A 13,603-nucleotide genomic window follows, 5' to 3' on the forward strand; every position below is an offset into this window, starting at 1 on the left:
CCCAGAGGCTAGGGGCGAAGCCGCTAGTGTAATACACATTAAACAATTCAAATAGCCTACCTGTATTTTAAACAGGTATAACCTTGAAACCTCACATATGTTTGGACTTACTTATGTTTGGAAATATACCTACTAGTCTTATAAGGCTATTAAGTTATCTTTCTTGGTAGAGGAAACTATCTCCTTAAAATGCCCTCGTCATAGTCCCGAAAAATGATTAAAAATGATAACAAAGTGGGGCTGTTAGTACACACAGATAAATAAAAAAGAAAAATCCCAAAGTTTTACTTGAAGCTTTTCTATTCTTCACATCTTCTCACTTTTCAACATGGGGAAGAAATTCAATATTTTTGTAAATAGTTTTTCTCTCTCAATAATCTAATGTGGTTTTATTCAATAAGGATATTTGGAACAAAACCTTTACATTTTCCTTTTTATTTTATTTTATAGTGAAAATTTGAAACTTGAAATCATTAATTTTTAATGCTGTTCCATCATAGTTTAAAATAGAGTAAATTGTAGAGCATGTGATTTTTGTTGGGATGTCTAAATGATTTCAAATATCCACTCAAAATTAGATTCATAAAAGTCATGTCTTATTTTACTATGTTAGAGAATAATAGAGTGGGGAAATACCCTGCCCCTATATAAATATTAAAGTTTTAAGCTACTTTTTTGCAATTAAACGGTAAGTTGTCTTCATAAAAAGTGTCCTAAAATCTACTGCAAATGTCTCACTCTTTTATATTTACTAGCGGCTTCGCCCCTAGCCCCTAGGGGCTATGCCCCAAGAGGTTTAATCAAGTGGTGTTATTTAGATTTAAAAAGAAAAAGTAAAAAAAAAAATTTGGGGGGGGAAGGGGTAATCGAACTCAGGAATAAGGTATAACCAACAAGCAAAATAAATCTAAAATAATATTTGGGGGGCAAATGGAGAGGTCGTCAATTTTACGATGTGTTGCCCCCCAACGACAGCTGAAAAACACGTATAGGTTTGGTGATTTTTTTCCGAATTAATTTCGTTATTGGTATGAGCTGAATCAAACTCCCCTTTTTTGATTTCAGTTTTAAAAGGAAAAGAAAAATTTTTTTTGGGGGGGGAGTATTTTTCATTTTTTGGGGGGGGTTGGGGGTGTCCCATCCCCCTAGAAAATAACTTAAAACCACCACAGGACCATTAGGTATATACCCTGATGAGTAGAATCCAATCGGTTCAGTGGTTAACGAGATCTTAAGCTTCAGACAGACATACAGACAAACGGACAGACAGACAGACAGACATTTCCCTGATGTATAAATCAGATGTAAGGCTTAAAGCATACTCAAATACCCTTTCCTTAAAACAATATAAAAAATATTTGTCTCCGAGTTCTGTTCTTGAATCTAAAATGAAACATTATTTTTTAATTCAAACATCTTTTTTATAATAGCTTTTTACCTGGAATGGGGGGGGGATAGTGAAGTACAAAATTATTATAGTTTCTAAAGTTTTGTTAATATGTTCTCTTATTTGTTGGTTTAAAAACTATGGTGAATTTCTTCTTGAATCTTGACTAGGTAGCAAAACCCTAACTTGTCCATCCTAACTTGTACACAAAAGTAAACATCAGTGTAAAAGAAGTGGACATAATAAAATAGATTTCCCCAACATGTTCTAACACAAATTTAAAAAAAAATTACTTAACTCAAATTTAGCCAAAGCTTTAGAGTATCTGGAAATCTAATTGTTAGTTACTAATAAAAAAATATTTTATAATATTATTAAGTTTACTATGCCATGGCATATGAAGAAAGAAAAGTTATCAAAGATTAAGCAAAGTACAAACCAGAACTCTTAAAGTAGATTATGGTTTCTACAGAAAGAGGATCTTGCCTTTAGTTTTACCGGAATTTATAGAAAGTGTACAGAGATATTTTATCATTATCTTATATTGAGGTTTTTATTGTTAGAATAGGTACAATATAATCAGATTCTGTATAGATATGTTAACACAATTTAACTCTATGCATCTCCTAAGAATTTACTTTTAGAGGGGGAGGGGGGGGGGGATATGTTTCAGGAGGTCTTAGGAGGGTGAAGGTACCCTCCCCAAGAATAGTTATAAACCTTCCCTATACTTCTGCAAAGCTTCATTATAAAGGAAAACCATATCAGTCCAGCAGTGAGATCATTTATAAACACTTTTTTAAAGGATTACTATCACCCTGAAGGCTGATTCTCCCATACTTCTAGGCAATGCTTGATTATTTGTATGATTTCTTGTTATGCCATATCATTATTCAATTACTGTTCTTTTTTCCTCGATAGATTTGTCTGCTGAACTTTGGTGCACTTATTATAAATACAATTTTCTTTCATCTTACTTGTTTTTTTCAAGATCATCTAATTTTTTCATAGCTGTTTCCTTCATTTTGTTTAATAGAGCAAGATTACATATAAATTAAAAATAGATAATTTTTTGTTATCATGCAAGTTTTTTTTATAATAGTTTATTTATAAATATAAAGATTGGATATAAATATATATAATCTTGATTGATTGGGATTCTTTAATCAAAGATTAAATATAGATTATGTAGTGAGTTACATGAGGAGAAAACAGTAAGAATATAAAGGTTGTCCTTATCATAATCCACATAGCCATGTATATAATATTACCCCAAAAATTATATCTATCAAAATATAGAAATAATGATTTGATTTATTTTTTTCAGACATTTGAGTTTGATGTGCCCTGGGAACAAATAAGAGATTGCTCTCTGGAGGAAAATACTCAAACTAAATTACTCAAATTATTTGTAATTTTTCCTTTGCTCTCAAAACAACTAAAAGAAGTCAGTACAGTCAAAGGGATTAAAATGGAGGGGAAGTAAATGATGAGGAGTGGGAAGTAAATGGATGGGGAAGGGGATGAAATTTGCATTAATAACAGAAAAGCATTACAGAAGACAGACAGGCGCAACTCTTTTGAAATACTAAACTTATCTTTTTTTGTGGGATATTTTTTTTTTGTAGTTCATAGGTCAGTTTATTGTTGTTTAAGTTCTGAATAGCCCACATTTGAGATTAACCAACAAATAACAAATACAGTTAGTTAATCATCATGCTGGTTTATATCAGTGAGAGAAAAGACATTGGACTTGGGAGGGACGTTACTTAAAAACTGTTGATACTTTTATTAATATTTTTTTGGGGTTGGTTTGAACTAACAGTTTTCCTAATTCAACCCAATTGTTCTTATCTTTAGAAGGGTTAATTTATTTATTACCGTTGGGAATTATAAAAATGGCTCAATACCAGCTGAGTATCCACAAATTCCCCAATAGTAGCTGAGTATCCACGCATATTTCCCAAGTGTAGTTGAATATCCACACTTTTCCCCTATGGTAGTTGAATATCCACAATAGTTTCCTATTGGTAATCCATAAAAGCGAAGCTCTGAAATGAAAGGACAAACTAACATTAACAGGATAATAATGCATAAGTCTATATAAAATTTTTGTAATTATGGAAAATTTGTTGCAAATTTGCTTAAGTATATGCTACTGTTTAAGGACATACTGACAATTTTAGGACTTGATTTTTGAAATGCTTCACTTATAACATTGTACCTTATCATAATAAGAAGCAGTATTCCATAAATTAGATATCCTCAAACTTATAAATAATAAATACCATTTAGATATAAACCAATCAACGTATGTTTTTGTCTAGAATTTAAAATGTACAAAGAAGCCGAAAAATCTCCACTCACTTATTGCACCTTGCACTTTAAAACAAGAATGACAAAATCGTTAAGAGCGTAGTTGGGCATACAATAATCAATTTTATTTGTTGGTAATTACGTTCTTTATAATGTGCTTTACAGGAATCATAACACCAAGTTTGAAATCGACAGACGCACAGACACTTATTATAAAAAAGCTTTGCTTTTTAAAATGATTAATCTAATGATCAGGGCTAATAATCCAATATTTTTTTAGACCAAAAATCCCTAAAGCCATGATTTTATACAGTTGATATAATTTCCTAGAAATGTAGAAAAACTTGCTTTCATTTATTACATTATATGAAAAAAATTGTTAAAAAGGTTAAAAAGCAACATGTTTAAAATTGACCTACGGACTTTCTATTATAGAGTTGCTACGCTTCCTAACTCGTACCTTTTGTATTAAATCGATAGGACAATTCTAACATGTATAAATTAACAAAAAGCTAACCAAAATTATTGTTTAAAAACTTCCCCCCCCCCCCCCCAATAGTAGTTGAATATCCACACATTTTCCCAATGGTAGCTGAGTATCCAAAAATGACCCCAATAGTAGCTGAATATCCACGTGGATACTCAGCTGGTATTGAGCCATAAAAATTTAACGTTCATTGTCTAATCTCTTAAGATCCCTGGGTGTGCTGTGTGATGTATAATTGAGTGAAAACAATATTTAGCTGCTAAATCATGCATGGGGGTTTTGACCAACTTCCTCTTCAATTAAAAAAAAAAAATAAAACCAAAGAAATATTTTTTTTCTTAATTTAAATTGTAACCGGCCATTAAATAGGCTCCATTTCGAGTAGCACATCTATGTTAAAAAAAGTAATAGTGGCTACGCCCCTAGAAGACTCTTAGGACACTTTGGGTGTGTTGGGGAGAAGTAGACCTCCCTCATTTGCATTTTAAGATTTAAAAAGAAAAATAATTTTTTGGGGGAAAGGATTATTTTTTATTGGGGTGGTGGATATACCCTCCCAAAAAATAGTTAGAAACCTGCTTCCCTGGACATTTGTGAAGCTTTACTGTAAAAGAGAACCATATCGGTTCAGACAATAAAGAAGTGAGCGTATTTCCTTTATTTCTAAGTGAATTTTAAAAAAATTTTGAAATATTGCGTATACAAAAGTTTTTTTTGGGTTTACAAATATTTGTGTTTTTATTTATTTTCTAAAATGTGCAAAACTAAAATGTCTATAAACCAAATTTTAATTTAACTTTTAAACGCAGAATTTTCGTGGTTATTTGTCCTTGTACCCTTGAACTTTTCGGTAGCCAAAAACACATGATACATAAATTTCCTTCTTCCCTTTTCAAGAAATATCTTAAGCTTCACACTAAAGTGATACTTTTCAAACATTTAACCCGATTTTCTTTGATAACATTTGTACACTCATGTTTTTTTTCTACTTTTGTTTTTTTCTAACAAATTTTCTGAATAATATTTGAAGCATTTGAGAATGCTTATAAAAGAAAGAAAATTAGCCTTGTACTGAGTACAGTTTGAGTTTCAAAATATGAACGCTAGGTGTCAGTCATGGATTTTGATACTATTGGAAGAAATGAACTTATTGGCAGGCTTATGTTAGGAGGTAAGAAGGTTATGTATTGATAGCAATAGATAGACAGATTGATAGAAAGATAGATAGATAAAAAAAAGTCAGTTAGATAGCTGTATAAATAGATGCTCTAAACGTTTAATATTGTACATGTTAATATTACATTTATTTAAACAATTACTTGAACAATGTGTAATAACATTTTAAATAAAATAAATTCAATTTGACTAATTCTGTTTTATTTTAATTTTGAAATTGAATTTAAATACCTGTAAATTTAACGTATAAACAGTTTTGTAAAACTAGATATATTAGGAAATAAAGTATAGCATTTCTATAACTCACATTGCCTGCCAGACTTTACCTCATTGAATTACAAGAATATCCTGGAAGACGGAAAAGGGCGTCCAAAACTGGAGGGAGGATAAAGGGGTGATTACTCCTCCCCAAAGGCAGAGGCTCTTCATAGTGCCTATAAAAAAGAGATGAGTTTGATAACTTTGGCCGAAAAATCTCGAAAGACGTCAAAATAAAATAATAGACTACTCTAATATGACGTCATTCGGGATACTTCGGCCAAAAGTTTTTTTTTTTAATTTATCCCCTTTTTATAGACATTATAAATAGCTTGCCAAAGGCAATTTTGGAAAAACATTGGATTACCTTCTCCCCTCAACCTTTTTAAGCCCTCGTCTTATGACCAACCCACACAAAAAGGACGTCCTTGAGGGCGGAATGGTGGGTTTAAACCAACTTTATCCCCAGAAAAATGGAAGACAAAAATGATAAATTATTTGTAAATTGAACTAAAAACAATTGAAACGTTACCTCTGACTTTTGTTGACATATGGTAATATTGATTTTTTTCATTTCTGTGCAATATACAATTTTATCAAAATAGCCTAATAAATAACCGTCCCGAGAATCTTTTCATAAGTTTTATACGCGAAGATTTTCTATAATTAAGGTCGGTCGGTCCTTCCATCCGAACGTAACGGTTAGCTCATTTTGTTAATTTAGATATTATAGAATAGTCCTATCGATTAAAAACTTTTCAGGATGATTTCTATAACTTTTTAACAACATTTTGTGTATATCCTTAAACAGTATCCTACATTTACGAAGTTTTGCAACAAATTATCTTACAATTTGTTTAGATTTATGCATTGATATTCTGCTTATTCAGTTCTGAGCTCTACAAGTTTTAATGTTCGTTTGTCCTACCATTTCAGAGCTTCGCTTTATGAATGTTGTTATCCTTGTTATAATATAAATTTCACTTTAAAAAAGCTTTCTTTATTTTTACTGTATAACAATTTACTTTCCTGTTTTCTATAAAACGTCGTTAGCTTGTTTATGTAAATTGAAAATATTGTACATCCTGTTGACATTTAGTTTAGTTTTTATTTCTCAATTATTTACATGACATTTTCAAGTTTTTATCTAAAATTTAAAAAAAATAAACATCAAATAAAGATTTAAGATAATACAAAGTAGAACGTCTGTCCTTCAAAAAAAAGAAAAATCCACCTAACCCCCGATTTTTTTGGTAAACAAGAACAAATAAGGGGTATGGGAGAAATATGAAATCTCCCCTCCTACTTTTTTATCATCAAATTATTCTGGTAAAATCAAACCCATGATAAAAAAAGTAGGAGGGGAGATTTCATATTTCTCCCATACCCCTTATTTGTTATTGTTTACCAAAAAAATTCGGATGGCAAAATCAAACCCATAAGAGAATTTTTTTTATAATATCTCTATAGCTTTAAGAACGATTCTATAGATGAGTTGGACTTTCCATTATCTTGTCTAGGCTAGAAGCTAGGAGCGAAGCTGCTAGTAAATTAAATTAAAATGAATTTTTCAGCCCGAAACGGATCTGGAGCTCGAGAGACAAACCAATGGGGAGACATGATTGCCAAGCCAAGACAGGCAGCTATAGTTTGGCACAGGTATAGCTATCTATCTATATGTTTATCTTTATATACATCCATCCATCTATCTATTCATTCATCCATTCATAAATCCATACATCTATGACATGATTGACAAGCCTAAACAGGAGGCCATTGTTTGGCACAGGTAGATTTATCTATCTATACATCTATCAATATGCCCATTCATCCATGACATGATTGACAAGCCTATACAGGCGGCCATAGTTTGGCACAGGTATAGCTATCTATCTATATGTTTATCTTTATATACATCCATCTATCTATCCATTCATCCATTCATATATCCATACATCTATGACATGATTGACAAGCCTAAACAGGAGGCCATTGTTTGGCACAGGTAGAACTATCTATCTATATGTTTATCTTTATATACATCTATCTATCTATTCATTCATTCATTCATATATCCATACATCCATGACATGATTGCCAAGCCAAGACAAGCGGCCATAGTTTGGCACAGGTAGAACTATCTATCTATACATCCATCAATATGTCCATTCATCCATGACATGATTGCCAAGCCTAAACAGGCGGCTATAGTTTAACACAGGTATAGCTATCTATCTATATGTTTATCTTTCTTTACATCCATCTAATTATCCATTCATATTTTCATACATCCATGACATGATTGACAAGCCTATACAGGCGGCTATAGTTTGGCACAGGTATAACTATCTATCTATACATCCATCAATATGTCCATTCATCTATGACATGATTGACAAGCCTAAACAGGCGGCAATAGTTTGGCACAGGTATAACTATCTATCTATATGTTTATCTTTCTATACATCCATCTATCTATCCATTCATCCATTCATTCATATATCCATACATCCATGACATGATTGCCAAGCCAAGACAAGCGGCCATAGTTTGGCACAGGTAGAACTATCTATCTATACATCCATCAATATGTCCATTCATCTATGACATGATTGACAAGCCTAAACAGGCGGCAATAGTTTGGCACAGGTATAACTATCTATCTATATGTTTATCTTTCTATACATCCATCTATCTATCCATTCATCCATTCATTCATATATCCATACATCCATGACATGATTGCCAAGCCAAGACAAGCGGCCATAGTTTGGCACAGGTAGAACTATCTATCTATACATCCACCAATATGTCCATTCATCCATGACATGATTGCCAAGCCTAAACAGGCGGCTATAGTTTAACACAGGTATAGCTATCTATCTATATGTTTATCTTTATATACATCCATCCATCTATCTATCCATTCATCCATTCATATATCCATACATCTATGACATGATTGATAAGCCAAGACAAGCGGCAATAGTTTGGCACAGGTATAACTATCTATCTATACATCCATCAATATGTCCATTCATCCATGACATGATTGCCAAGCCAAGACAGGCGGCCATAGTTTGGCAGAGGTAGAACTATCTACCTATATGTTTATCTTTCTTTACATCCATCTATCTATCCATTCATCCATTCATATATCCATGACATGACTGCATCATCAATGTATCTGTGGTAATACGACAACCAGACGGACGGGCAGTTTACAGAATTGCTATGCAGTGACTTATCATAACAAGCCCTCTGCACTAATCCCCATTATATCACCATTCACCTCATGACCGACGGTGACCCCGCTATCCAGCGGTCAAACTGGCCTGCCTAAATATGGGGAGGGGCACAAACACGCAGCTATCACGCGCCCCTCACGCAATTATATAACCGGGAGGCGCTGCCTCCCCTTTTACCACGGCTGCCCCCGCAGCCTGTCTACCGCCGTGGGGCTAAGCCCTTGTGTCCCCACACCCCCTTCAAACCTAACCATTGTTATAATCTGTTGTATATAAATAGTAAACATTCATTGTAAATATTATTCAGTTAAATATATAATTTCTGTATGACTAAATCCTGCTAGTTTGTTTTTGGTAGAATAATTCAAGGCTAAGGCTCGTTGGACTCGAACTCGCAACCCTGTGAGCTGAAACGTTTGGCTTACCACATCTTGGTGTCAGCGTGTTTCAATCGAGCCTTACAGAAATTAGCCTATTCTACCTCTGATTGGACCCTTTGGCAAGTAAGGGGACAATCAGCCGCCAACTGAGAAGCCAACTGACCCGTGAGACGGCCTTTTTAGGTCAAATTTCCATCATTTTGAACGCAATATGTGGGCCTTTGGCCTACGGCAAGCAGATTTAGCCTGCTAAAAGCGCCAGTTACGACGCTTTTTCCGTACCGTGTAGGAGTAGCGCTAGGTGCGCAGCCACGGTAATCGGATAATTTAGCTCAAACGGCTACAGAACTGAGTCTAAATTGGCAAGTGTAGCTGGGACAAGCCCCAGGACACCCAGGCCAAACCTACGAGACGGACAGCTAGGTGCTGGTCTCCCTGAGAAGGCAATGTGTGGCTGCGAAGCTTCAGCACACAAGTAAGGCCTACCACTGCGACGGATAGCAGAATTTGAGCCACAGGCACGGCAGGACGGGACATTCCCTGCCGCTGCCTTCCAGGATTCGAACCCGAGGCGCTGTAGGGCGGGCCATTCCCTGCCGCCATCTTTCGGGATTCGAACCAGCGGCGCTGCAGGACGGGACATTCCCTGCCGCCGTCACCCCTCTGAACCTTGCAGGACGGACATTCCCTGCTGCCAGTGCTTCCAGAATCACACCTAGAGCTCCTAGTGATAACAACACATAAGTGTGTATAAATGTCAACCAAGTGATAAAAAGAAATATAAAATTGTTGACCCAGTGATAATTGATAAGCTCTAGTGATTCGAAGCTACAGCCTAAGCCACCATGGTAAGCGATACTACCATAGCTGCGGTTCGGCCACCACCGAAGTTTCTGCCAACCCCAGCCGAACGGGAGGCCCCCTTGTCTCAAGGGCAGGACCTCCACTTCCCCTGCCATATCAGGGTGAGGTTTCCCACTCCTGACCCTGCCCAGCACGTACAGGTTGATGCCATGGTCGATTCTGGCAACCGTGTACCAGGGTCTGCTGTAATTTCTGAACATCTCATGCACACAATGGGTGTGCAACGCATGTTGGTTCCAGACAACACCCAAATCCTGACTGCTAACGAGGAAGGCCAGCCCCTCCAGGTAATAGGAAAATTAAAAGAATTATATATGGCAGTCTCACACACCCTTATACTCCATCTGTACCACGTGACTGTGGTACGGAATCTCTCACACCCTCTGAACCTAGGAGGGTATTTTCTCAAGGAGTTCGGAACTAGGCTCTGTTTCGACATGCAACCCCCCTGCTTGTGGGTGCGTGGGGAGTTCATCCCACTCCGTGGCGTCCCCATCGACCGGGAGACCGCCGAGAGAGAGTTGAGTTATGAGGGGCCTCTGCCAGGCCCACTGCCAGAGCAGCCGCGTGTAGTCGAGAAAGGCACGCACTGGGTGGATACTGCGCTAAACGCCCATAGGGGGACCAACCTGCTAGCCATGGGGTTGCCCCCAGTGCCCAAGGTGCCGCTGGAGAACCTGCCAACAACGTTCCCTGAGATTGCCAGCCCTCCAGAACCAATCTTCTCCGCCGACACCTTCATCAACGGCCAGCCGTGTCCACCTGGCCCCCTCTACCTGGGACCCCCAGCCATTCAGCCAGCCAAGTCCGAGTCCAGACCCGTCAAGTCGCGGTCTGATGCACCCGGAGACACACTCAACTCCCAGGAATCAGCCTCTCCCGGCTCCGCGCCCGTCAAGTCGCGGCCGGACGCCCACGGAGCCCAGGCTGGTCCCAGCGCCCCGGCCTCTCCCAGCACCGAGCCCGTCAAATCGTGGCCAAACGCCCTCAGAGCCACACCTGGCTCCGACACACCAGCCCCTCCCGAGGCCGAGCCCGTCAAGTCGCGGCCGGCGGGTCCCGGAGCCGAAGCTGACCCCGGGCCAGCCACGTATAGGCTAAGCGCTGTCACTCCAACTGATGGCCAGCCACCCCAACTCCGCACGGCCAAGCGGGTGGTCTTGCCTGGCCGCGGTGTCATGGCTGTCCCTGTTGAATTAGTAGGGCACCGTACTAAGGATGCCATCCAACTAGCTGCCCCAGAACAGAGGTTTGGGGAGGATCTTGTCATCCCAGAAGGCCTGTATGCCCACAGGCCTGGCTCCGCCAGCGTGTTTCGAGTGCTGGTGGTAAATGAAGGGGAGACGCCCCTCCTGCTGGACGCTGGCCTCCCCGTGGCTGGGGAGCTGGTCAAGCCTGACATTTTAGAGGTTTCTGATAAGCCTCCCCCTCGTCTCCACTCGTTCCAAGAGCCTGTTGAGCCCCCAGATATGCAGGAACTGTGGTAGGCCCTTGAGATGGAGGAGAACGAGTTCCTGCGTAAGGACCCCCTGCTCAAGAAGGAGGTTTGGACCATGTTATCAGAATACAGGGACGTCTTCTCCAACTCTACCCCCGGCTGCACTGACGTAGTAGAGCTGCAGCTGCGCCTCAAACCAGGGACCCAGCCGATCCGCCAGAGATTTAGGGATCTGAACCCGCGGCAGGAGGCTGAGCTGGAGAAACAACTGGACACCTGGCTACAAGAGGGAGTCATAGAGCCTTCAGACTCCGCCTGGAGCAGCCCCCTGGTGCCCATCAAGAAGAAGGACGGGAGCACCCGCTGGGCCGTCGACTACAGAGCCCTCAACAAGTGCCTGGAACTGGATAGCTACCCTTTGCCCAGGATCCAGCAGTTGGTAGAACGAGCGGGAGGACACCGCGTCTACAGTGCCTTAGACGCGGTGGCCGCGTACTACACCATCCGTGTGTCTGAGGACAGCCGGCCCTGCACCGCCTTCACCACCCCCAGGGGCTTGTACCAATGGAAAAGGATGCCCTTTGGCCTTGCTACGGCACCGTCTGTCTACTCCAGATTTATTGCAGGGGTCCTAAATCCACTAGGTACGGCCAACCTCCAGTCATATCTTGACGACGTCCTGACCTTTCACCAGGATACCTGGGCCCACCTGGCTAGGCTCCGGGAGGTCTTGGAAGCCCACCGCAGGGGAGGAATCCGCCTCAAGCCAGCTAAGACCAAGCTGTTTCGAGCCAAGGTGGATTATCTGGGCCACACCCTCAGCCGTGAGGGGATAGCCATGCAAGAGGATTATATTGACCGTATCCTGGACTGGCCGGCCCCCAGCACCCCCAAGGATTTGCTGGCGCTCCTGGGGTTCTTTGGATACTACCGCCTGTTCATCCCAGAGTATGCCGACCTCACCTACGAGATGAATCGGCAGAAGACGGCCAAGACCCTGGCCTGGACGCCTGAGATGGAAGCCCAGCTGCTACAGCTCAAGGACAAGTTCCGCCAAGCCCCCATCCGAGCGCCGCCTAGGTTTGACTTGCCGGCGGTGTTCCAGCTCACCACAGACTTCAGCAGCCGCGCCATCTCTGCCATCCTGAGTCAATGCCAGGACGGCAAGGAGAGGCTGATTGCCGCCATGGGGCGCAAGACAACCGACCCCGAGACTCGCTACCCGTCCTGGAAGGGAGAGATGGCCGCCATTATGTATGGAATTCGGAAATTTCACGGCATCTTGTCCTACCGCAGCTTCCAGATCAACACTGATTCCTCAGCCTTGCTACAGATGAAGTCGCTGAACACATCCACAGGGATGGTGGCTCGCTGGCAGGAGGAGCTAGCAGCCCTAGATTTCACTGTCTGCCACCGTCCTGGCACCCAGAACACCAAGCCGACGCCGGGAGGACGACAACATGCCGACAGCTACCGCTGAAGAATTAGCAGAGCAAGCTGAGTACATCCACAACCTCTGCCAGCTAGGGGAGTCCGCAGCTGGCCGGCCCCCTGCCGCACGACTGGACCCGGCTAGAGTGTTAGAAGCCCAGACACAGGACCCTCTCCTGCTCCGTGTCCGCCAGTGGGTGGCCGATGGCAGAGCCCCAACTAAGGCTGAGCTGCGCGGCAAGGAACGAGACGAGCAGCAGTACGCCAGCCGCTTCGCGGCCCTGGGACTTGACGAGCATGGCTGCCTCACCACCACTGACCAGACCCTGACAGGAGAAAGAACCAGATACCTGCTGCCTTCGGCCCTCCAGCAGGACGCGTTCTTCTTAGCCCATGGGACCCCCATGGCTGGGCACTTTGGAATGGACGCTACCATTGCCCGCGTCGCCATGCATTTCTGGTGGCCCAACCTGTCCCGTGACGTCCGCCTGATGGTTCAAACCTGCCCTGAGTGTGTCCAGAAGGTTACCAAGGAGAGGTTGAAGCTAGGAATACATGTGCCCTCCCGCCAGGGGTATCCACAGCAAGTCCTGTTTATTGACCTGGTGGGGCCGCTGC

The 13,603-nt window shown here is 40.9% G+C and overlaps 2 protein-coding genes across 4 annotated transcripts in view; one reads left to right on the forward strand and one right to left on the reverse strand.

Moving 5' to 3' along the window:
• The window catches only part of Hel25E (ATP-dependent RNA helicase 25E), a 356,959-nt gene that overhangs the window by 235,967 nt on the left and 107,389 nt on the right, over window positions 1-13,603 (reverse strand). The gene's annotated exons all lie outside the window — the stretch shown is intronic.
• Syt7 (Synaptotagmin 7) overlaps window positions 1-13,603 on the forward strand; it is a 59,763-nt gene that overhangs the window by 41,058 nt on the left and 5,102 nt on the right. For 2 of the 3 annotated variants that reach the window (XM_080160737.1, XM_080160740.1), the window contains 3 exons: window positions 2,715-2,763; window positions 5,296-5,361; window positions 7,199-7,283. In XM_080160737.1, coding sequence (XP_080016863.1) covers window positions 2,715-2,763; window positions 5,296-5,361; window positions 7,199-7,283 — 200 coding nt within the window. Of the gene's footprint in view, window positions 1-2,714; window positions 2,764-5,295; window positions 5,362-7,198; window positions 7,284-7,483; window positions 7,504-13,603 lie in introns of all 3 variants that reach the window. The other variant, XM_080160738.1, reaches the window with a different exon arrangement.

This window comes from Acartia tonsa, chromosome 5, assembly GCF_053477335.1.
Source record: "Acartia tonsa isolate MP-2025a chromosome 5, ASM5347733v1, whole genome shotgun sequence".
Lineage (NCBI taxonomy): Eukaryota > Metazoa > Arthropoda > Copepoda > Calanoida > Acartiidae > Acartia > Acartia tonsa.